This window comes from Amphiura filiformis, chromosome 14, assembly GCF_039555335.1.
Source record: "Amphiura filiformis chromosome 14, Afil_fr2py, whole genome shotgun sequence".
Classification (NCBI taxonomy): domain Eukaryota; kingdom Metazoa; phylum Echinodermata; class Ophiuroidea; order Amphilepidida; family Amphiuridae; genus Amphiura; species Amphiura filiformis.
Genome location: NC_092641.1, coordinates 18,339,090 through 18,365,941, shown reverse-complemented (window position 1 = coordinate 18,365,941; position 26,852 = coordinate 18,339,090). Strand labels below are relative to the sequence as shown.

Here is a 26,852-nt window from a genome sequence, read left to right as displayed (position 1 = left end):
AATTCGAGCTAAAAGATGCAGTTATTGGCTTCTGGTTCCAATTATGACATATCTGTCTTTGTTTAGGATATATAGGGGTAAACGTTACTGGTACCTTATTTTCTTGGCTTACTGTGCATGATTCATAAACTCAGCTCTTCAGTGTCTTAGTCAGTGGCATGAATCTTGGATTTAGCCGCTTATATAAATTTCCTGGATTGACTGATTGAGGAATAACACTTTCTGTACCATATGTGATTTTGTTTTCAAGGTATTGTTCCACTTCCCAGTAATGCCATAGATTTTTCCGATGTCAGATCAGGTCAAGCTCCTAAGAAAGTCATGGACAAGGTTAGTGGTCATTAACATTAAATAAATACTATATAAGTGGCAAGTTTTGCATGTGTAATTTTATTTAATAATTTTCATGTCAAGTAAGTCATGTCAATTTTCATGCTTCACCAATTTTGAGCTTCATTGCTTGTTTTTAATTTTGCGATTTTGAGTTTTCTTACATACACCTACACATTAAAAGAGCATATTTGCGTGTTTTTATTTTGCGCGGTAGAATTTTGTAGAGGTTGCAAATTTAACAAAATGCGAATATATGAACTTTTGTCATAACATTATATTTTTTTTTTAGCAAGTGACTCAAAAGTATCTCCAAAATCTGCATAGATAAATTGCTTTGAGTTTTTTGAAATTTTTCCCCTTGCTTCATTCGCATTTTTTTCAGTTGAAATAATGATCATACTTTTTGTCCAAAACAGCTGAATTTCCAGCAAATTTAAAAAAAAATCCAAAACAGTAAATCTGGGTTGGTCAGGCCCTTAGAACAGTTTTTGTTTTCTTTTTCTTTTACCTTAGGTTAGTTCAACTCTGATTTTTAAAAAGTCACAGATTTCAAATGCTAATAAGTAATTACCGTATTGTTTGTAATAAACGCCCTGGGGGCGTTGCATTTTTCCAAAAGGGGGGCGTTTATTGGAAGTGAATTGTCAGTGAAAAAAGCTTTAAAATCATGTTCAATTTCCCGATGGTGCTCCTATTAAAAGGAGGGATTCACACTTTACATGATGGCGGCGCCCACGGAAAATGATATTTTCGTGGGGAATACAACAAAATTACACATGTAAGTGCATGGAATTACATGTAGTGAAATTCTACCATAATTAGGCAGTGAAATGGATGGGAATTGTGTCATAATAGGTTTTGTCCATTCAATTTAGCGATCGTGACTGGCATGACTGATGCAAGTTTTAAGCTTACCTACACGATATGTCATGGAAATGTTCGCATTTTTCACAGAAACATTGGAGGGGGGGGGGCGTTTATTAGAGGGGGAGCGTTTATTACAAACAATACGGTAGAATGCTGCTTAAAATATATTTAGGGAAAGACTGTACTTTTGATTTCTGTGCCATTTTGATTGCAGGCATGTGTGAATATGTTGTGCATTTTACTGCATGTTTGATTTGATTTTAAATTTAACTATTCAAACATCATGATTTGTTAGATTTATCGTTGAATTGCAATATTGGCATTTGGCGAATACCCGAGTACTATAAGTCATATAGATATTACATGTACCTGTGAAGAGCCTCCAAAGTGATTTGTTGATCCCAAACAACAGGCAAAAACAACTTTTTGCCGCAAAAATTCAATTCAGCCTCTACAACCAGTGTGTGTTATAGGAGGTTGTACATGTACTATGTACATATACAGACTAATTAAATGTCCATTGATGGTCGAAACACAATTTGTGAGGTGAAAGATGGAAGTCCCAGAAATGCAAGTGGAATGGTCAGAAATGCAAGTGGAATGGAACAATACATCTTTGTTAAAAGAGAATAAAATTATTTCCTTTGGTTTTCCATGTGGTTCAATAGGCAACATTCTCCTACATAGTTGTAGCTTTGTGATGATTCTATGAATCGATGTGCACATTTTGCTGCATTAAGGGTTATTCCTGTTGAATCTATAAAAGCCCTATTAACAGGGGTGTGAAATCTCCTCTTTTTAAGCTGAATTCCTCTTTTTTGGAAATTTCTTTGAGACAAAATTTTAGCTTTTTCTTTAATTTTCAGCCCATTTTGAGCCTCTTTTTTCCTCTTTTTTGAACAAAGTTCCTCTTTTTTCAATAGAGGTCACTCACACCCCTGTATTAAAGACATGACCTTTCAAATATAGTGCCTTATCCCACACAGGATGTGTTGAAGATTATAAGCAAGGGTGAAAATAAGTGGGAGACGGGAGCCGTTTAGCCCCCAGAAACCCTGAAATGGCCCCTGGTCCCATCTAAATTTAAGCTGACCAGGGGACACTTTTCTTCAGAAACTGGCCCCTGGTCACTATAATCAAAAATTCAATTCCATAGCCATAAATGCATAATGAACTTATCCAGAACAAATATTGGCCCCTTGTTGATTAGAAGTGGCCCCTGGTTCCATGTTGAATAAAGTGAACCAGGGGCCATTTTGTGCAAAAAGGAGCCCCTGGTTCATTATTTCTTATTTTCACCCTTGATTATAAGGTAATGTCTTTCGTAGTGGGTGTATGGATTTCAACTGGAATAGCCCAATATTTTGATTGTTTTTACATGTATAGCTGCTAGAAGTGTTCAATAGTTGCCTGATTTTGTAGTTGTTTGCCACACATCATCTGGAAGCAACCCAAAACATTGATGACATCCTATAAACAAAACTATAGAAAAATGATCAAATTCGTGTACATCGTGGAACATACTCTTTGCGTGGCTGTGCGTAGTAAGCAGTTGTACGCAGATAGCCTCGCTAATATGGACGCATAGAGTAGCATTGTATGCGCGTGTAGTTAGCATGATTAATCGCGGAGTAACAAGCGTAGTTGATTGTTCCACGATGTACACAAATTTAATATTTTTCTATAGTTTCATTATAAGAGGGGGTGGGGTAAAAAATTGTGAAAATGTTCCTCATCTTGTAATGCTCTTAAAAATGTCTAGATATTATGGTCACCTATTTCTGTTTTGTTACAGAAGAGGAGGGAGGGGTCAGTTACAAAAATGTATGAAATGAAACAATTTGAATGTTCTAACACCATCAATCTTTTGGGTTGTTCCCTTATAGCCAGGGGTTCTCAACCTTTATGAAATTAGTGATGCCACATTACACCTTACGCACACTATTTTGATACTTTCAAAAGGCACAAACTTCACTATCCCTTGCCAAAAATTGGACTATGAACATCAAGTTGCAAGTTTCGATGCAAAATTAAGGTGACTATTAATGGTAAATTCCTCTTATTTTGCTGATTTTTAAAAGGTTTTTGATCCACCAAAGTGCTGAATTGCCAATTTCAATTTTTTTTATTATTCAATTGATTGATTGATCTTGAAGTACAGGAATTATACTCAATCAAAGAATCATTTGTGCAATTGAGTGAATTTCTTTAAAAAAAGGGTCTAGATATTCAGACGTTGAGTGCCTTTAATTTCCCTTTTATTAGAAATCAGTTACAGGCTATTTTGATTGCATACACCGGGGAATCACAGTGTGCTGCTCAGCCTGCCTTTGGGTTACAAAATTGTGGCAATCCTTTTTGAAATTCAGACCACTGGTTACCACTGGTCAAAATGACCCACTTTGTAAGTTGTAGTCTTCTGAGTCATCACTCCACATTTTGAGCTGATGACAGCAACTCTTACTTGTTGGGAATCCCTGCATTGTAGACATGAATGAAGTGTTACATGTATATCCGAATTGTTTTTAAAAATATTTATTTTGTTGCACTGTGCATGTATGTATTACATGTATGTATGTGTGTACCATAGTTCTTGCTAGGCTTGTCATATGCTGGCAAGTTTCAGACAGATCAATCGGATGATAAGTCACGTGACAGGTCACATGATAGGAATGGCGTAAGTAAACTTGGATACAGGTGATGTTATCACTGCGCACTCAATTAACCCGCATTGGGCTATTCCAGTTGAAATCCATACACTTCCTTGAAGACAAGAGTACATTGTTCCACTCAGAGTGAATTGCACATACCTGAATGGGTGACTCCATTTGATATCAATACCCCCTGTGTGGAAGATTAAGGCAATGTTTTCCATAGGGGGTGTATGGATTCCAACTGGAATAGCCAATATAGTGCCTGAATATCTCAAGATAGAAGGGACATTTAAGGTAGCATATTTTAGGGTGCCCAGGTCCTCTGCCCCCTTCTTGGACAGTTTAGCCTGCATGGATCCCTCTTTGAAATTGTACCTTTTAATGAATGATCCTTAGACTCTTTGGGCAACACTGATAAATACAAACCACATTAAACCTGGAAGACATATATAACCGTAGAATTCTGTCTACAAGTACATTGTATATGCCTTTATATGACATTTTTGTTTTGATAAAAGAGATGAAGGCAGTCACCCTCCACAAAAACATTTGGGGTTGCAGCAACTAGATTACTGATACAGGTGGCTGTACAAACCTGTACATATGTGACATGATCAAGGGGAATGAGTTGGATGTCGCTAATATTGTTTCTGAGATATTGGCAAAAATAGTGTTCAAATTCTTTTGTTTTATATTGTTTTCAGCAATTGATAAATGCTCATAACTTGGTAGCCAGATGTCCGATTTTGATGGAGTTTGCATCAAAATGTAGCATTTGTAAACTACCAGAAAATGATATAAAAAACTTCAAATTGAAAATTGCCGACATGTGACTCATTCCCCTTGATCATGTCACATGTGGTCGCATGTCATAAGTTGGGTATGCAAAAAGGGTGGAGGGATTACATTTTTCGGAAAATTGTGTGTCAAATTTGATTGGCTTTCCGTAACCCCATATCCTACAGCAGTGGTTGATACCTCATTTTAAGCCTAATATTATACTCTTTCAGTCTACTGAAGCATATAATTATACATTATTCAATAAAAAAATCACATCAGTTGAAACGAAAAATGCCAGGGGTGGAGGAGCAGGCGGATGTGGAGCAGGCGGATGTGGGAGTGTGCAATCGGGCCTATGTCAGCACATGTCAGCATGTCAAAACTACTGGTTACTTTTTCAAATCTAGTGAGGCTATGATGTACTGACAGCTTTGAATGTTGAATTTGTACAACTAAAACAATTACTGACTACTTAAGGTGGTACTACACCCCCTGATATTTTTTGGGACTAATTTTGCATTTTTCTCAAAAAGTGACTACACACTGGTAACAAAAGTTATGTATATTATAGGGATAAGGACTCCAATTACTTCACTACACGTCGCTCATACGATATAGAAGAGAGAGGGCGAATCGTTATATGTTAAGAAATGAGGTACATTCTAGCGGTACCTCTTTTCTTATCATAAATATAACATACCGCTTTTCTTGAGTCACTGAAATTCAAGTGTAGTAACTGGATTCCTTACCCCTATAATATTAGGGGTGGGCACTGACCCAAATTTTTTTCAGGAAGCAGTTTTTCTATGGCCAAATTTCATCAGGAAAAAGAATCTGTCAAAAAAAATTCACCAGATGAAGTCTTATATCGGGTTTTGACGAAAATTCAAAATGGCCGCCAAAATAGGTGTTTTTAGGGATTTTACCACTATTAGTATAGTTTTAGGCCAAAAGCACCAAGTAATATGTCTTTCTATATGTTTTTGAGGCTGCTGATTCCATATCTGCCATTAATATAATGGCCATATGAATATCTAGATGGCTAAAATTCAAAATGGCCGCCAAAATAGGTGGTTTTTCAAGATTTTACCACTTTTGTATAGGTTTAGGCCAGAAGCACCAAGTAATATGCCTTCCTATATGTTTTCGAGGCTGCTAATTCCAAATCTACCATTTCTATAATGGCCAAATGAATATTTAGGTTAGATAATATTTACAAATTCAAAATGGCCGCCAAAATCACCTTTTTAAAAAAGACTTTCTGCGGACAGTGAGCCATTTATATTGATATATTGACTAATGTGTCTTTTAGGTGTTTTCATTTCGCAGCCTATGAATCTCTACTTTATTAAGCGATATGATTAATAGTGGCAATAATCACCTCAGATAATACATTTTATAATGGTACATGAGGCACCATTATGTTAAATGTACCGCACCAAGGCATTTGTTTTTTATATTATTGGTAGGCACGACTGTATAATGGTGTTGTTACGAGTCGTACCTGACTCAAGGCCAAAATCACCTTTTACCCGAACTCACACGAATGCACAACACAAATACACTGTTCGTTTAAGCTAACAAAATCTAAGTCTTTAATTGAAAGCAAGTTTCGTTTGGTACAATATAATGACTACAAATGCACATATACATTAATCAAATATAATCACTCTTTATCTATTTTGTACTTAGCCAGCATTCTTCTTCTTGGTGATCATAAAGTTCTTGTAATGTTCTGGACGACTGATGTAATATATCCCTATTCACTTGTCCCATGCGACAATCAGCGAAGTCCTTTGTACACTTGCATTGATAACTCCTTGCGTATAAAATCCTTACAGGAAAATGGTGTTCTCCAAACACGTTTACAACTCCTTGCGCAATTCTCCTATACTAAACTCCTATGCTAGACTCCTTGCGCCGTTCACCTATGCTAAACTCCTTGCGCCGTTCTCCTATGCCAAACTCCTTGCGCAGTTCTCCAGATTTAACTCCTTGCGCTGCTTTCTCCAAACTTGGTGCTATTTCCACCTTTCACACAATATCTTCAGGAAGCAGGACTGCAATGCAGTTGTCCCCACTTATTTTGACAGTTGTGTTGAATCAAAATACCAGACTTCAGCAAGTCAACAGAAGAATATATTTCCTTTCTTGGAAGAATAACGTTCTTTGACGTATTCTAGATCTTCTCCGACAACACTGGTAAATAGTAGTACTTTGACTACATAAAATATTTCTGGTTTGTAATTTCCTTTCTTTCAAGGAATTGGACTGTAAGCATAGCCCAGATCAACACTATCAACTGTGACAATAATTGTGTTTACATTTTCTTATATATCAAGCAAGGGGAAATCCCAAATATTAATAGCCAAATGTGGAAATTCCCAAGCCTTAATTATAGCATGCATTAACCTTTCTCATTACATCACTTCCTGAGGGGAATCCCCTGACATCACTTCCTTTGGGGGAATCCCGTGACATCACCTTTACTTTTTACAATCTGAAGGGGGGTTTCCAAATATTCCAAATTAGATATGATTCAGCTTGTTTTGCTCACTTTGAGAGGGGAATTCCCCCAAAATGTCATCACTCATGTAACTTTGTAAACAAAGATAAATAATCAAATTAAATTATTCAGGGCACATCACAGTGTCAATTGTGTCATTTCAGCTTCATAACAGCTCACCATATAACAGCGGAAAAGCAAATATGAAGCCATAATATCGCTAAAGTGTTGCTGGATCACCGGGTAGTTCAGCTCTACAGCGAGGAATGCATGGTAAAGGCTTTCGCTAATCTAAGAAATGGATCCTTTGGGATCGGTAGAATAATATTTCAGTGTCCAAGGGCTAAGGGGAACAATATGGTGCCAGCCAAATTGAGGCAAGTGAAATGACAGAGGACTGGATCAAGAAGAGTGTCTGATGACAGCATAATCTCTGGGCAAAAGAATCCTCGCTGACTATGACCAATTTAAATCTCTACTCAAAAATCTGAAGATTGGTTTGATAAAGTCGGGCAATTCAATTGGGATATGAACGAAAATATTTAGGACATACACTGACATACGTGCAAAAACAGATACCTTCTAAAAGAAACAGAAGCAGAATTTGATGTCAAAAATGACTATAAAGGACGAAATTTACATGGACAATTGCATCGGGAATACTTTTTACAAAGCTACTTTCAATGCTACTGTTTCTAACTCATGGATCCGAAAGAATAAACAAGGAGCATCCAAAACCGAATTGGCTGAAGGGCTAGAGAAAAATGCGAGAATCAGAAAGAGAGCGAGAGAGAGAGGAAGGTGTTGCTAAGAGACTGCAGATGTAAGCCTTGAATTTTCGACATAGCCATTAGCCAGTGGTCATTGTATTTCTTGCTACGCCACGCCTAGACCCATCGACCATGTGGTCACTTACCTATCATGGCATTGAGCTTGTGACCAGCAGCTTTTGTGTATCGTTAAGTTCTGCGGTGACAACATTGTCTGCTCTATCGAGCGAGTGTTGGAGATTGAGATAATGTCATCCAAGTAGCGGTTCATGGCTCAGCGACTTGAAAATACATATGTGTTAGGTCTCCATTTGACCTCCATTGTTTGCAAGTGGAAGCAATATCAGCTCTGTTTGGCTCAGGCTCTGCATCATCACTGTCAATAAAGTGTCACTTGGAAAATCAACATTTTCTTGTTCCTCCTTACCAAACACAATGTGTGAAATATGATGCTAGTGCTAGATCATCCAGACTGACTTCATAGTCTGGTAGGCATGACCATCTATCTGGATTTGATTTACCAAAGCTTAACAGAGCTCGGAGTACTTAATGACATGCTTCTTGTAGTCTAATTGCTAGTAGGCATTCAAAGTGCTCAACTCTGACAAAATATTGAAGTCAGGGTATACCAACTTGTTTATTGGATCCTGCATCTGCAGGCTCTTAGCAACACTTTCTTCTTGAATCAGTCCTCTGTTAGTTCACTTGTCACAATTTGGCTGACATTGATTATTTGCGAATATTGGCTACTGTCTCTTTGACACTGAAATATCACTCTACCGATCACAATTCAAGCATCCATTTCTTAAATTAGCGATACACTTGAACTTGCATTCCTCATTGTAGGGCTGATCTACCCGCTAACCCAGCAAGACTTAAATAGCGATATTGTGGCTTCATGTTTGTTTTTGAGCTGCTATGGTGAACCTGAAATTACACAATTGACATACAGTTGTGCGTACTAAAAAACCTTGGTGCAGTACATTTGCCATAATGGTGCCTCTTGTACCATTATGAATATATTATCAGATATTGCCACAATCATTAATCAAATGTGATTATTATCAAGTAGAGATTCATAGTCTGCGACATGAAAACACCTAAAAGACATATTTTATTACTCAATATAAATGGGTCCCTGTCAGCAAATTCTTTAAAAAGGTGATCTTTTTGGCGGCCATTTAAAATTTGTGCCATATTTGATCTAGATATTCATATGACCATTATATAAATTATATGGAATCAGCGGCGTCAAAAACATATGGAAAGACATATTACTTGGTGCTTTTGGCCTAAAACTATACAAAAAGTAGCATAAACTTGAAAAACAACACCTATTTGGGGGGCCATTTTGAATTTTAGCCATCTAGATATACATATGGCCATTATATTAATGGCAGATTTGGAATCAGCGGCCTCAAAAACATATATAAAGACACATTACTTGGTGCATTTGACCTAAAACTATACAGAAAGTGGCATAATCTTGAAAAAAAAACCTATTTTGGCGGCCATTTTGAATTTTAGCCATCCAGATATTCATATGGCCATTATATTAATGGCAGATTTGGAATCAGCGGCCTCAAAAACATATATAAAGACATATTACTTGGTGCATTTGGCCTAAAACTATACAGAAAGTGGCAAAATCTTGAAAAAACACCTATTTTGGCGGCCATTTTGAATTTTAGCCATCTAGATATTCATATGGCCATTATATTAATGGCAGATATGGAATCAGCAGCCTCAAAAACATATAGAAAGACATATTACTTGGCTTTTGGCCTAAAACTATACTAATAGTGGTAAATTCCCTAAAAAACACCTATTTTGGCGGCCATTTTGAATTTTCGTCAAAACCCGATATAAGACTTCATCTGGTGAAATTTTTTTGACAGATTCTTTTTCCTGATGCAATTTGGCCATAGAAAAACTGGTTCCTGTGTAATTTTGCAGAAAAAAGTCCTTGTGTGCCCACCCCTAATAATATACATAACTTTTGTTACCAGTGTGTTATTATTTTTTGAGAAAAATGCAAAAATAGTCACAAATTTATCAACAGGTGAAGCGCCACCTTAACGGGTTATATGTTCCATTTTTTTTCATTTTTGATGAAATCCTAGTTGAATTTCGGTATTTTTAGCAACATGCTAATGTACATTTCTCTTCTTGATATTCATTTCCTCAATAATAGAATAACCGTCTCGCTAATTACTCGTAAAAAGGTCATTGACCTTCACAGTGTAATTAACATACGTACAATTATTTTAAATAGTTCATTTGAAGCATTAATGTATTGAGAACATATCCCCATATCTGATGACATTCTTGCATAAAATAAAAATTTTACAGTCATTTTTGTAATTGAGGTCCGATTTGAGAAAAATGCATTTGAAAATTGAGATTTACATAGACGCCTGTGTATTAATTAATTAAAGTAATTAAGCATTATCTCATAAATTAAGCATGTGTTATGGTTAAAAATGGTGTTAATTATTTGAGGTTGTCAATATATACAACATATCAAAAAATACATTTTTTGTCATTTTTGACCATGTAATTGAAATTGTACCCAACTTATGACATGCGACCATATGTATTATTGTAGGACCAATCTATTGTACTATTGTAATGTTTTTGAGTGGTGTCTACCTTTTATCTCTTTCATAAAAAACAACCAAAAAAAACCCCAAAAACAGTTGTTTAGAGGCATATACTGTAAAGAAATAGATTCGCCTAATGGCGCTTATGAGTTCCCTTGACATACATGTAACTGTAATGTCAGACACAAGTGCACTGCCATAAATATCTCACCAGCAAATAAGTGCACAACCCTTCTGTTGTTGTGATATTCAGAGGAGGGCGCTCTCTATTTGTACGTAAAATTGACCCAAATCCAAAGGAGCCCATATATGTGCCATTAGGTGGATCTTTACAGCATGCTTATTATAAATGGAATTCTATGGTAACTAATCCCGCATATGCTCTGCGGGATTAAGTAAACATACTGCATTTTATTTGGGGAAGCCAATGTTTTTGAATCAGCCTGCTTGCAGATTAAAACAAATATCATTTAGTAAAATAACAACTTAGAATTTTGGACAATAACATGTCAGTTGTGTCCTGTGATAGTGGTAGAGAAGTATTGTACTCTATAGTCGATCACGTGTATATATACACAAATGAATGATGTTTCTCACTGGAAATCGTTTGTACTTGCTTGAAGAATTGTCTTTGTTTCACCCAGCACGGTTCACAAACAACGTTGTACATATGTGAGCCAATTCTAGCCTAATTCTAATAAAGTACAATCTTGGGAAAAAATTTTTTGGAACTTTTGTGAAGGATTTCTTATCATAGAAATGTTCAGGAATAGGGGCAAATATGAAGATTGATTTACTCTTCCCTTCTCCCCATCAATCAATGTTGGAACATGTAAGAAGATATTGAAGAAGACATTGGCAAAACATTTAATATCATTTCTCAATATGCATGAGGGAGAGGGGTGGGAAGTTTTTCATTCTTTACACAAAAGTATTTCAAGACTTTTTTTCCCAAGATATGTAATAATTCATACTTTGCCATGTATAAATGTGCACTTTTTGTAAAAATATTCTGCTTTCATATATACTGTGAATTGTTTTGTAATTGTTTAATTGTCTTCATAAACTTATTTTTCGTACTGTAAAAAGATTGTGATGTAGTAGTTAAACTCAAAGTTGGTTATTTTGATTAGGGATCAAAATTATTATTTTTTTAAAACTTAATTTTGACAAACAAGAAGGGCATCTTATTTTTGCTGTAGTTTGTTGTTTGATATAAGATTGGAGTGTTAATGGCTGGTTCCCCCTCCCCCAAAAACATCAACAAGCATCGTTCAGAACAGGCGTCTGTTAAAATAAGGAAAAATGTTGAATGTACACTTTTTTCTTGTGCAGTGCTGGCACCCTTGTATTGTATGTACATATACATGTTTTTAGTGTTTGTTAACATTTCTGTTTAAATTAAATATTCTTCAGAGAGTTTAACAACTCTTCCTATACCTTTGTACAGGAGCCCAACATTATTCGGTGATGAATGTACACTTTTCCAGTAGCGTATTTATATATGCAAATGCAAGTTAACAGAAATGACTGACATTCCTCAGGAAATAATCATGTAAATTACATGATCTTTACCTTGTTTTCACTGTCAAAAGGGATTCAATCACGTTTCACCTGAAGTTGTTTGACATCACTGTTTAACAGTTCGCATCCGGCTCAGACAGCTACAGTTAGATGTGAAGATAACAATCTACAGCCAGTGTATTGTTTCTTTGGTTGTACATGTATATTTGCAATATGGTTGTGAAACCATATTGCCATGTCAGTTAATCCTAGCTGGTACTAGAAAGTGCAAAGTACCATATACCCAACAAGGGGCTGTTCCATTTGAGTTACATACACCCCCGGTAGAAGACATGATCTTAATCTTCCCCCAGAGGGTGTAGGTTTAATACTGATGTCACTGTTTTGGGTGTGGAGTCACCCATTCAGGGAGCCCCATTTGAAATTCACACTTCCTGTGTGGAAAATTCTATAGGAGGTGTACATAGGCGTAGATCCGGGGAGGGATAAATCTCCCCAATATTTTTGCAAGGGGGATGGTCCATACAATCATCCCCCAATGTTGACGCCTGATAATGGGTTTCTGATCAAATTAACCTCATATTTGCTCATTTTAGCCCCCAAAATAGAAATTTTTGCGCGCATTTATTCTACTTTTACACCATATTTAATCAGTTTAGCTTCAAAATAGCAAAAAATTTTCATGAGGTTCGCGCACATTTGTAATATAAACTTATTATGTCGCTATAAGGTGCTGGATTGACTATACTTCGAGAATTTTTTCCAAACTCCATCCCCCCCCAATGTCAAAAAGAAATCTACGCCACTGGAGGTGTATGGATTTAAACTGGAATAGCCCAACTAATAGATGAATGCATTATATCATGGTTCTTTTTAATATCGCTAGCATGAATGCATGGCTTTCTTAGCCTTAGATGTCTACAGCTGGGGCTTGAAGTTTTACAACTTTACTTCTGTGAGGCTAAAAAAGTTTGTTTCCCCTTGGGATGCCTGAAAACCAAAATGTAAAATGCCATTTTTATTTTATAGTTCGGATTCATGGTAACATATGCCTCAAATTGCAAATGTCCAATTGAAAATCAGTGCAGAGAGTTGAGCAGATATGAAAACAGGATTTATTTTCATAACATTTACTTGATTGAATGCTGCTTGTATGATAAACAAAATCTGTTGTCTTTAATTGTTTGCTTGAAAATATAATTTGTTTTAGATTTCTCTGGATTAAAAAAAAACTGATATAAAATTGTTCCAAAAAGTAAATGTACACAGCCTACATTTTGTATAAGAAGCAAACTTTTTTATGCCTCCACCGCGAGGCATACTGTTTTTGCAATGTCCGTGCTTCCGTCCGGACGTCCGGATGCGATATCTCGGGCATGGATGGGCGGATTGACTTCAGATTTTCAGGATAGGTGGGTCATGGTCAAAAACTCTGGCTACTTCTTTTGGGGTGAGGTTCAAGGTCATATACTGAGGTAAAAGGTCATTTGAGGTCAGAGGGCCCATTTTCATTATTTACCTCTTTTCTCGGAGACTGGGGGTCGCACATTCCTCAAGCTTGGTGGGTGGGTGCATCTTGACCCCAGACAAAACAAGTTTATATTGGTTAGTGGGTCAAGGTCTCCTGAGGTCATGCAGGGGTCATCTGAGGTCAAATGAGCAAAAATAGTCATATGGCCATGAAACTTGGTAGGTACAATCAACATTTAGAGCCAAGTTTTTGGAAGGTCATTTTGGGGTCATCTGGGGTCACCCAGGGGTCATCTGAGGTCAAATTAGTAAAAACTGTCGTATGGGCATGAAACTTGGAGGGTATAGTCAACATTCAGAGCCTAATTTTTTGAAGGTCATTTTGGGGTCATTCAGGGTCACCCAGGGGTCATCTGAGGTCAAATTAGTAAAAACTGTCGTATGGGCATGAAATTTGGTGGGTACAGTCAATATTCAGAGCCAAATTTATGGTAGGTCATTTCGAGGTCATCTGAGGTCATCCAGGGGTCAAATTAGTAAAAACTGTCGTATGGGCATGAAACTTGGTGGGTACAGTCAACATTTAGAACCAATTTTTTGGAAGGTCATTTTGGGGTCACCAGGGGTCATCTGAGGTCAAATTAGTAAAAACTATCGTACGGGCATGAGACTTGGTGGCAGCGCTCGAAATAAGGCGCATCCTTGCGTCAAATACCCGTGAAAGTAAGTGCGGACCCGTAAATTGCCTACGGTACGGGTCCGCGTGACCCGTAAAAATTGAACCAAGCAAAGGGAAGAAAATCCTAGTTTTGTTGTTCCACTGGAAAATCTGGTTCACGTCCAGCTCCCTGAGTAAATTTTCATTTTAGTTTTAAACCCTTTAAACTTCAAAGGCAAGGGTCTGGGTGTCGGACTCTTGAAAATTTGTGAGGACCCTTGAAATTTCAAAGGCAAGGGTCCGGAGCACCCTTGGATATTTTTTCTTATTTCGAGGCCTGCTTGGTGGGTACAGCTAACATTTAGAGCCAAATTTTTTGAAGGTCATTTTGGGGTCACCAGGGGTCATCTGAGGTCAAATTAGTATAATTACTATATGGGTATGAAACTTGGTGGCTACAGTCAACATTTGGAGCCAAATTTTTGGGCGGTCATTTTGGCGGTCATTGAAAGGTTGTTTTGGGGTCATCCAGGTGTCATCTAAGGTCAAATTCAGTCTCCTCTTTTAGGCTTGAAGCTTTGTATCAACTTGTGAATTCCACATCACTCCCTTTGGTGGAGGCATCACGGTCGACGCTGTGCGTCGAAAACCGCGACATCCGAGAACCGCGGTCCATCTAGTTTGCTTATATGCCCAGTAACCTGCATGAACAAGATCTTATTTTTAAAAGGGACAATCTGAAATATTTCTAAGAAAATCTGAACTTTGATGACTTACATTTGTAGGGTGTTCTTGTTTAAACACAAATTGCCCCTTTTTAAGTTTTAATTGCGTTTGGTATAAACCGGTAATTTTAATATGAACATCACTTTTCTTACAAAGGAAAGAATGTCAGTGCATTATTGAGCTTGATAGCAAGTTACCAGTATCACAAATGCATACTTTAAATCATGCACTGCAAGTTAGTATAAACCTCTTAAGCTTTTGTGAGGTTTAACTGGGACTGCTTCAGGACCAAAGTGCATGTACAATGTACCATTGTACATCAATGTACCATTGTACATCAATGTACCATTGTACATGTATCTATAGTAACTGTATTTTGGCTGCATACTGCCCTTTTTGTACAGCATTTTAAAACTCCAGTAAAAAAGACTGGTACAAAGTAAGTTGTTTCTTACATACTTATCTTCTGAAGAAAGTGTGCCTCTGAAATAGAAGAGCCTTTTTGTAAAAGATTGACTCTCATAATATCTACTGAAAAGTGGTGGCTTCCAAAAGAGCTGTTTAAGTGAACTGTGTTTGCCTTTCAGACATCATTCTGAGCATTTGACTTAATCTAAGGCAATACTTGTTTGTATTTCTTACAGGAGGGAGGAAGTTGGACTGTTTGTCAGAAATGTGAGGCCTACAGACCACCTAGAGCACATCATTGTAGGATATGTAGGCGCTGTGTAAGAAAAATGGACCACCACTGTCCATGGTATGTGTTATGATTGAATAAAGTAAACTAAAATTATCCAAGGTTCAGTGCATTGCCCAAATGTTCATGTGTTCAAGTTAAGGAGAGGATGATACTACTTCCTGTAACTGAGTTAAAGGATGTCTCTGGCAATAACAACATTATGCCTTATATGTTAGAAAAATGATTATCATGCACAATCACATGGTTTAAACTCATATTGCCCATAAAAACGAATAAAAATAACCAGCTCTCAACACTCGATATTCAAAATTCCCATGCCAAAATTGTCCAGTGCAATGACGTCATATTGTGCTCAATTGTTGTCAGCCTTCATTGTATTACTGGGACGTCATTGCACTTGACAATTTTGGCGCCCGTGAATTTTGCATATCACGTGTTGAGAGACGGCTTTATTAATTTGTTTTTATGGTCAATATGGGTTTGTTTAAAATGATTTGTGCTTGATAATTAATTTTCTAACAGAAGGCATAAAGATGAGATTGCCGGAGACATCCTTTAAGCATTCCCATGAAATGTTGAAGGGTGCTACATGTAATAAGGTCAAATACTGCATCCAATGGACCCAGTTTTTTTGGCTTAATTCCATTTCCAGTTCTATGAGCTTACATATTTAACTAGCGTAAAATAGTATCAATAGCTGTTGGATTCCCTGATTTTATTGTTTCATCCTCCTTCTCCTTGTTCCGAAAAAGGTTCATAAAATTCAAAGTTCTTTTTGACTATGACGCCATCTTGAGTGCTTAAAAACAATAAAAACTTTTGACCGATGATCTACTATATATTTGCTGGCTTAAACAGTTCGTCACCAGCTTTCAAAATAGGGCCGTTGGCCTGTAACTTTTTGGCCTGGCCAGTAACTTTTCTGACTGGCATCTAGTTGCTGGCCCGGCTGGCCGGTAACTTTTTAAGGTCAAGCCCGGCTAGCCGGTAACTTTTTGAGGCATATTTCGAACACTGTTGGTCACCATTGGTGCCAGGGAATAAAGGTTTAGTCGCATTAGTCCGAAAAAATCTAGTCGCCAATGCGACTAAAATGGTTGCACCATACAGTACTGAATGGACCATGAGTTTTTAGAATTAGTCAACTTTTTATTAGTTTTAAGGGGAAAAAATTAAAAATTAAATGATTTAATCACAACAAATATTGCACAGAAAATTTATTTGTGATCAAATATACACTGAAAAGCTAGGAATAATCCACGTGTAATATCCCTGGTCTGGTGAGATGCTTATCAGACTACATAGCATTTTTTGCATGCAACCTTCAGCTATATTCCATAGATTTAATGCCTTTGTGAAACTGCACAATCAATCCCATTAGACCATGCCTAGTACAATGTCAATACTTTAATCAAATTTTACTTTTCTCATTTTTTTTTTTCTCCCAGGATCAATAATTGTGTGGGTGAATTTAATCAGAAATATTTTCTACAATTTCTCTTTTATGTTGGTAAGTATATACTTTAAAATGATAAAATACATAAAACAGCGTAATTATGTTATAACAGCATGATTTATTACTCTGAGTTTCACGCCTAAAACGGCGATCATCAGATAAATAGCTGAACACGCTCTACTATCTAATAGTATCGAGCACTATCTTCAGCTGTTTTGATTAACTACACCAGGCACAAAAAGAAACTCGTCAGTTATATTCATCCTTGCTGTTCAATAACTTGATAATTTGGGATTATTCTGAATACATTTTGTTTTAAATTGGAATTTTCTTTCTCATTTGACACCCTGTTTGTGAACATTGAGCAAGAATTGACCAAGATATGCGCCTTCAAACTCTCAAACCCCAAAATGAAAAGTTGCAATTTTAACGATTCAATTGTGCCTGTTACACTGTGTGCTTTATTGATTGGCCCGTGGTGCTTGTGTGCAATACAACGATCGTTCCCATTGAAAATCGTTGAAAATGCAACTTTTGATTTTGGGGTTTGAGGCTTTGGAGGCGATATCTTGGTCAATTCTTGTTCGCTTTGCACTAACAGGGTGTCAAATGAGAAAGCAAAGTCCAATTAACAAAATGTATATTTCAGAATAATCCAAAATTATCAAGTTATTGAACAGCAAGGATGAATATAACTGACGAGTTTCTTTTTGTGCCTGGTGTATATATTACTTTAAAATGATAGATATTTATCAAGGTTGTTCAATGTTCAGTGGGCATTTAAAAATTTAAACGACACAATCTGGTTTTCAGAGAACAATTCTGAAATGAAGAGATATGCCAACGTAGGGAGCATGCAAATTAGTATGAAATAGATCAGAAAATTTGTAAAATATTTGCGATTTTGAAAATCAATTTTCAGAAAAAGTGTTCTGATATCCGTCAGTGAATGTCCTATCTGTGTGCAAATATATTCAGTCACAAAAGCTCTCCTTGATTGCCACAGGAGAGCTTTTCATGTTGTTCCCTACTGCTCTCCTTAAAAGCTCCAGGAGAGTACTTTATTGCTCCCCTGCTCATTTTAAAATACAGTCCCTACAGTGCGTGCTCCAATAGGCGAAGTATTGAATTGTGGATTTGCCTCTGTACACATGCAAAGTAAGTGCAACAAAATACTGATGTCACTGTTTCGAGCAAGTGGGCTATGTAGTGTATGAATTTCAATATGGCAAAAACTATTTTCAGGGAAAAAGTTATTATTTTTATTGCCTATCAAAAATGTTGCCCAAAAGTTGACGTACACAGAATTTACCTAAGGTAAGATGGTCAATGGTAATTATTGTGTGGATGGGGATCAATGTTAAAGGATTAAAAGCTACTCATCATGCAGGGTTCACGCTAACTTGCGTTTTGCTCGATCTTGGGCATGTTTTTCTCATTTTCGCTCAAGAAATTTGTGTTTTGATGAAACAAAGGGGTTTTCTGGCGTGCAAAACATTTACGGGACTTTCCCTTCAGAGAGTTATTGTTATCCATGCCAAATACCAGTATTGTGGCCTAGCGAGATCGATCTCACTAAACCACACTTGGAACGTGGCGTATTGAGATTGATCTGGCTAACCTAGAGATTGCACAAACGGAAATCAGTTTTGCCAGGTTTGGCCTCTTTGGGAAAAGCACTTGCTCATGTCATCATTGCCGTTGCATGTTTATAAATTTGATCGTATGATCGGCTTAATAAATCTTCAAAATAGGTCAAAAACCAAACAAGTGCAACTGTACAACAAAAATTGTGTGCAGGAGATGTCCAATTCATTCAAGTGGAATACCGTATGATGAATTCTGCATCGTGTGTGCAGGTAATAGATGCTATTTTAGGGTTGTAGAATTTGTCACGGTTGTCAATTACTAAAACCCCTTAAAAGGGCATTTCGTAATCCACAGCCTCATCCCCCCACTTTTCTCAAAAAAAGTTGAGATTTTTATACCATCGGAATCCTCTGGAAATTAATTCGTTTAGCAAAAATATTGTCAAATTTGAATTTCGTTCTGGTATACCAAAACGAAATTACAACAGTGGCTTATGGAGCAGTGTAATACGTATAATCTTGCATAACTCGCAATCGCAAAATCGGAATCAACTGAAAATTTGGGCATAAATTTTTTCTTGGATATCTACAGGAAAATGTCATAAAAAGAGGATGCTAGGATCGCAAAATCCTCCTTTAAATCTGTAGGAAAACTCACTGTTTTTAGAGAATCAGGGGGTTAAGAACCCCTTACTTTCAAACCCTAGTGCGAACCCTATCATCATGGGTTAATTTACCATTGATAGTAAGTTACCAATTGGTTCATATGAACCAATGTTCACATTTCAAGCACAAAATACTGCATAAGGGATATACCAAATGTGGAAATATTCAGTATTTTTAGTGATGTTCGGGAAGGCTTCAGTAAGGGCTAATGCCGATCATCAGCACTTGAGTGTCGGATCTGGCAGATCGGTGCCAATTGGCATACTAGTAGTAACGTTCCTGCTCATTGGTATGTGACTTTTTCTGTATGCGTTACAGTACAGGTTTTGTTGGTCGTTAGCACTGAATGCTGATTGCGGCCGACTGGTGTAGTGACATTCCTGTTGATTGATACTTTGTTTTTGTCCTTATACATGTTACAGGTTGTGCAGCTGTGTATGCCTTAGTGTTAATTATTGTTAGTTGGACACATGACTGCCCACCATGTAACAATGAAAAGCTCAAGAATTCAAGAATGTAAGTAAACAATGTGTTTAAAACCATAATGTGTGATTTGCTCCACATAAACAGTGACACCCTCAATTTTTCATTTTTCTGATTTCTGCTTTTTGCATGATTGTAATGTAATGCCCATGTACCAAAATACCATGTGAAAGACTGAAGTGCTTTGATTACATTTAAATTATATATATACCGTATTCATTCCAATAAGCGCCCATACCCCCAATAAGCGCCCACCCAGGGTATTTTCAATTTGCTTAAGGGTACCATTGATGTTGAAGTGACTAGACGTTGATACAGTGAAATAGCTTGAGAATTTGAAGTCCTGCGTAAACTTGCAAAACATGTTCTGCATCAGAAAAGCTATTAGAACGTCTCAGTACCCTTTTTATAACATACGTAAATTTGTCTCTACTAAACGCCCCTTACGAAAAAATTAGGTAAACAAGGTAAAAAATAAGTGCCCACCCAAAATGACTTTGTTTAAAAGCGCCCTGGGTGCTTATTGGAATGAATGCGGTATACCGTATATACAGTAAGCCAAAAAATTAAGGTACCAGTTGTTTTCACTCCTGCATATCCTATATAAAGAGAAATGTGTCAAAATTAAAACAAGCAGCCAATACCTGTACTCTTTAGCTCTGATTTAAGACCTCATTTGTTGAAATTGATTGAAAATTAAAGAAACGGTGGTCTAAAACCTAATAAAGAAATGAAATCAAAAGTTGCACTTTTGTGTTCTAATCAATGAAAGCACGAAGCTAATTTTAACATGTTAATCAATGGAAGCACGGCGCTGGTTATCTTGTTCGTGAACGCATTGTGTGCAAATCAATAGGGCACGCAATGCAGCAAACTGCAACTTTTACATTGGCATCTTCCTTGGGTTTTTGGATCGTCATATCTTTTTTTCTTGAACAATTTCAACAAATGAGGTCTTAAATTGAAGCTAAAAGATGCAGCTATTGGCTGCTGGTTCCAATTATGACATATCTGTCTTTGTTTAGGATATGCAAGGGTAAACATAACTGGTACCTTAATTTTTTGGCTTACTGTATATCAAATCCGGCTATCTCCGGTTTTATTCAGAGAGTTCCCCGATCCAGTGTTGGCTAAACACATCACATGCATGTGTATCATTGAATCAGTGACGTATACAATTTGTGCTTATCGCTATTCATCTTACGTCTTGACTTATAAACTGTGTGCATATCGCTATTCGTTTTACGTCTTTTTTGTCATGAGAAACAACATTGGCTTTCAGAGTCATGCCGCTGAGTGCTGACGTGCCGTTCCGCTTGCAGAAAAGTGCAAGCGGCGTGACTTAAAAATTTTAAACACAAAATAGAAAACAATTGGGAAAATAGGTTTTACAATTCAAACCTGACGTGTCATTGGTCAAGAAGTCTAACATCCTCGGAACAAATTCATCAGGTTTGGTAATTAACGAATCAAGAGTTTTTCTTTTGTCAAAACCAATTTGAAGAAAACTTACTAGTTTTTCTTGCTAACAGTTTCGTCAGTAAGCCACTGACTTTATCAAAGCTTTGTGTTGTTGTGATGATCCAACAACTGATGACTGGCGGGAAGTTATGTCATTTCCGGTAGCGATGTTAGTAGATTGCTAGCAGTCTTCAGAAGTGGATCATACACATGACTTAGATTGTAGACAACCTAAAATCTTGGAGAGAGAGAGTGTTAGGAAAGCAAGATGGGTTAAGGAATCAAACAGAGACGAGGGGGTCTTCAATCTAAGTTACGTGTATGATCCACTTCTGAAGATTGCTAGCAAGACTAACATCGCTACTAGAAGTGACATAACTTCCCGCCAGTCATCAGCTGTTGGATCATCACAACATCACCAAGCTTTGATAAAGTCAGTGGCTCACTGACAAAACTGTCAACAACTTCAAATTGATTTTGATAAAAGAAAAACTCTCTTGATAAGTCTAACATCCTGTTTACAGAAATTTTAATGAAACTTCAAACACAAATTGTATTTTTCAGAGCACACACAATAGTACTGGTGGTAGTATCAATATTATTTGGTCTCTTTATTTGTGCCATTGGGTGTGATCAAGTAAGTATATGAAATTAACTGGTTTTGTGCAATGCATGCCCTGTCTGCAATAGCTGCCCTATAGACATTTGACAGTTTTCTGCATTCTATAATGAAAGACAGATAAAAATACTAGTTTGCATCTGACGTCACTGTCAATCAAATTCCCTACGATCCTTGATTGGTTAATAGCGCGTAAAAGGAAGGTTGATTTATCTGGTGCCAATCGGAGAAAAGGAATAGCAGAACATGGCAAAAAATTACGTACTTTTACAAGGCAAAAAGCAAATTTTCTAGGCATTGTTGACTTGGTGCCTTCGCGAAAGAAAGTTTCCTACTATAAAGACTTAACTTTTGAGACGGTTTGTATGTTTGAAGGTGCAAAATTAACAAAAAGGCGGCCGCTTTTACCGCCGCGTTCAGCAACTCATATCATTACAACATTTGTAAACAAACCGTGCTCGAGTTTGATTGATAGATGACAACATCTTTTTATCTCTGTCTTCCAGTATAATATTGTACACATCTAAAAATATGGCAGCTATTGCAGATATGGATTCTTGCATTAACCACAGATACACAGATTCTTCTACTTATGCTGCCAATATGCTTGGTCCCATCATGGCAGGATAATAGGGCTGGACTGTATTTCAGGGCTGCCAGGAGCTATTACGAACCCAGGGTATAATGAACACATAGGCCCCAATTGCTTTATGACATTGGGGGGATGCAGGTTGCTGTAATATCCTTGAATCACTTGTTGAAGTGATAGACTTAACGCTCATGGATTAAGTAGGAAAACTTAACATTTTCAACCAAAAATGGTCAAATATGACATTAGATAAGATAAAAATTTGCTATATTGGTCAATTATCAGCTTAAATTGGGTCAGAAATATTTAGCACAATTAGCAGTAATATGATGGGATAATTGCTGGACCAGCTTCCCTCCCCCTCGTCAAATATTGGCTAATTCCTAAGAAACTTGGGCCAAGATTCTTATGAACCCATTATTGTATGTTTTCTTTGCTTTTTTTTTTTAAGGTCCCTCTCTTTGGTTTTTAAGGGCCCATTAACATATCTTTTCTTTACCCTGTGACTGATTTATTTGTGAAAACTTCTGAAATTCTCACTCATAAATATTTGTCATTGGTAGGTACCATATCGAATTTAAAGAAATCATTTTTGTCGTTTCAGTTGCAAGCCATATTTGAAGATGAAACTGCAATAGAGCATGTGCAACAAAAAGGAAGTCCACGTATCAGGCCGTCCAAAAGTAAAATGGTATTACTAAGTGAAGTGTTTGGAAAAGGTAAGGTGCTCAATTGCCTACACAAATTAAGTGTAATAAGGCAGATGAGATTGCTTTTTGAGATATTGGCAACGAAAGCATTGAAATTCTTTTGTTTTCTATTGTTTTCAGCAATTGATAAATTGACGTGACTTTGCAAATAAAAGGTGTATCAACATGGGGTTGTCAGTTTCTGAATGCCCTAAATGTCCTCTTTAGAAATACATGTAAAACTCATTTTCGACCAGGGTCGACATGTGACTCATTCCCCTTGATCATGTCACATATTTGTCCAGTTTTAGCCATAACTAAAAACAATGTGAATAAAGGTTAACCTTAAAGAGGAAGCCCCACCAGAGCAGTTCTTCTGGGGTGAACCAAACTCTCCTGGTTATCAAATTAATCAGTGACAGGTTTGACAGGTGCTAATTAATGCAATAACATTAAAATATTAATTAGCACCTGTCAAATTCAGAGATAACACTGTGAAAAAAAAGTAACTTGTATTGGACAAACCACCTTGTTTTTAATTCCCTGTAACATTCAAAACGAGTACTAATATGAGAACTAATTCGAGATCTTCTGGCCACTATTTGTATGGAGCATTGTCTAGTTTATCAATTTGTTAATGATGGGTGGCAAAACACTTCACATTGGTGTAATAAGTACTCGTTTTGTACCTTGTTTTGCTACTTGTATTGCCAGGATAACAAAGCTAATCCACCATTGTTCATGGGCACTCTAAAACGAGGTGGTTCGTCCAATACGAGTAGTTTCCTTTTTACAGTGTAACCTTGTCACTGATTAATTTGACAATACCCCAGGAAAACAGCTCTGGTGGTGTTTCTCTTTAAAGCCTGTACGACAATACAAGACATTGAGGTATAGCATGAAGAATAAATCTTAAATACACAGGTGAACCATTGAGTTTTCAGGAGTGTTCTTGGGTCTGTGAACAAATTCAAATGATTTTTGTGTGTTCATTTGAAGATAACTGTATACTAGATGAAGAAGTTGAACTATGGAATCTTGTAGACAGTACTATAATGCAAAGAAGAAAAAACAATATAATTTGGTCCTATAGTGCTGCTGGTGCCCCGAGAGGTACAGATCACTCTTTCTATCGTACCCTAAACATTTGCATAGTGCTTTTTTTAATTAACAGAAAAACAATAATACTATGCTAATGTTAATTATTATGCTTGATACAATGTATTACATCACCAGGGTATGGCACAAAGAGTCATTGTTACCTAACCGGGCACCGATTGTGCTATAGGACAAAATTAGATATGGTACCAATTACTGTGTCATTAAAATGTCACAAAAGGTTTGGCCTATACCGGTATATGCATTCTCTGATTATCTTTCATTTGTATTTGTTTTGTAGGTCCAGTTTATTGCTGGATGTGCCCATTCAGGTCGTCAAGGCAACCGCTGCTCACACCACCAAAATTCCAAGTATGACACAGGGTAAAGATACTGCTTATCATCAAGCATGTGGCAGGTTTGTAGATAGATATATTGGGAATTACACAGGGAAAGCTTACAAGCTTACAGTGTTTGTATGTATATTAGATGGATGTATTGGACTAATGCTGGTTTCATACTTTCCTGCCGCTTGCCGCTCTGAAGATGATATTACTTCACTGCGCAGTCGCACTTGAAACGCTAGCGGTGACCAGCGGCAGGACTGCTGTGAGTTGAATTCAAGTCAACTCGGAGCGGTGCCTTTCTGACGTATGAGAACAAGATACGATTTTGGAACGATGGTGAGCGGCCAGAGCGGCTGTCAGAGTCATGCTGCTGCTGCTCAGCGGTGTGCCGCTCCTCTTGCAGACAAGAACAAGCAGCATGATGAAGCGTCACACCGCTCAGCGGCTATAGTGGCAGAACGTATGAAACCAGCATAAGATTTCTGAAGATGAAAATAAAAGCTAGTTTCACAGGGTGAGCCAAAAAAGAAATACCTCTTTGCTCAAATGATTTTATTGAGCACTATTTGGTATGGAATTAGGCTATAATAAAAGTTGAGCTCATGTGTGAAATCTGACTAATACGTTATATCGTCGTACAGAGGAAAGTTGAGATGAAGGCTGTTTTTATGTCTGCATTTGCACGTGTGTGAGTGTGTGATTTGTTCAAAAGGTATGGATTTTGCTTCACTGACATTTTAAAGCATGCAAGCAAGCACATGAAGATGTTTTGAAGAAATGTGATGAAATTGCAATATTTTATAGATTGAGTGAAACAATTATATGACTTTTTCTGGCCATAGATGTGACCATTTATAGCAAAAGGTACCTCAGGGGGTAATATTTTTGGAAGTGGATATTCATTAGGCAGACAATAAAATAAGCCTTAAAATGATACCATAGTGAAGATTTCAAGTTAAGAACAATATATTTTCTTATTACTTTATATTTTGCAAATTTCAGTCACCAAATCTCAGCTAGCCTGGCTGACTTAAGGTACCTTTTGCTGTAAAGGGTTACATAATGTGACCTGCTTCCACAAAATGGGCATAAAGTCTCAAGTTGGGATTTCCAGACATTCCAACAGTTGAGTTGATGTTCTTTGCATGAAGACACCTGTATTGGTAGAGGTATTATAGTATATCCTTTGAATGGGGATAGATTTGAATACAGAGTATAGTATATTATGTCCCCATAGACATACCACTGGATATACAGGTGTCTTGAAACAAAGAATAGCAAACTCAACAATACATGTAGGAAGGTCTGAAAACCACCAACTTGCCACTTTACACTCTTTTCGTGGGAACAGGTCACCTGTATACTTAAAAGTGTGATCTAAAAGACACACTTTTTCTCCCCATTTAATTGTGCATCAGCCCATACATTGGATGAATCCATTTAGTGCCCACACTACCCCTGTGGAAGATTTGTGAAATATCTTTCACAGGGGAGTTCTGAATTCAAATGGAATCAAAACATTAACCAATAGGATAAATCTTTCTCAGAGGGTGTATGAAATTCAAATGGAGCTACCTAATGTATTCATTCCATTTGAAATTCATACTCCTTAATGTAGAAGATATTTTCAAAATCTTCCACAGGGGTAGTTGTAGATTTTAAATGGAATAGAAAGAAATGTCAAAAATCTCTTTGGGTTTTTGATTTCTACTTTAAAAATGCAAAGATTGACTTTCTGTTCACACATCTGAACTTGTCTTTCATAATCTTATTCTACAACTACTAAGTTGAAGTAGATGTCTCATTTAAGACAGACCATCACCATATGGTAATTAGGGTCAGGGGTTACGGGGGTTAGGGTTAGAGTGAGGGCTCGGGTAAGGGTTAGGGTTAGTAACCCCTGGCCCTAATTAGCATATGGTGATGGTTTGTCTTTAATGAGACATCTACTCAAGCTGAAGGCTATACTAGTTTCCATCTGACCTGATTTCACCTGTCAATCAAACTCAGAAACGATTTGGTCACAATTTGTTGTGATGATTGAAATTTCTGAACACAGCAGTAAAACAATTTAATTTTGCACTGAAACTTTCTTTCCTGAAGGCACCATGTCAACAGTGCCTATAAGTTGCTTTTAGCATTGTAAAACTACTGTAAATTTTCACAATTTTTTTCAATTCCTTTTCTCCGATGAAGGCACCAGATGAATCAACCTTCCTTTTTATGCGCTACTAACCAATCACAGGTGTTGATTGTCTGATGCA

The 26,852-nt window shown here is 37.0% G+C and overlaps 1 protein-coding gene across 1 annotated transcript in view; it reads left to right on the top strand.

Moving 5' to 3' along the window:
* LOC140169798 (palmitoyltransferase ZDHHC3-like) overlaps nt 1-25,778 on the top strand; it is a 32,431-nt gene extending 6,653 nt beyond the window's left edge. The window contains exons 3-9 of the mRNA XM_072193100.1: nt 251-330; nt 15,536-15,648; nt 17,040-17,101; nt 19,725-19,818; nt 21,811-21,883; nt 23,059-23,173; nt 24,543-25,778. Coding sequence (XP_072049201.1) covers nt 251-330; nt 15,536-15,648; nt 17,040-17,101; nt 19,725-19,818; nt 21,811-21,883; nt 23,059-23,173; nt 24,543-24,619 — 614 coding nt within the window. The 3' untranslated portion in view covers nt 24,620-25,778. The remainder of the gene's footprint in view (nt 1-250; nt 331-15,535; nt 15,649-17,039; nt 17,102-19,724; nt 19,819-21,810; nt 21,884-23,058; nt 23,174-24,542) is intronic.
* Nucleotides 25,779-26,852: the final 1,074 nt, after the last annotated feature.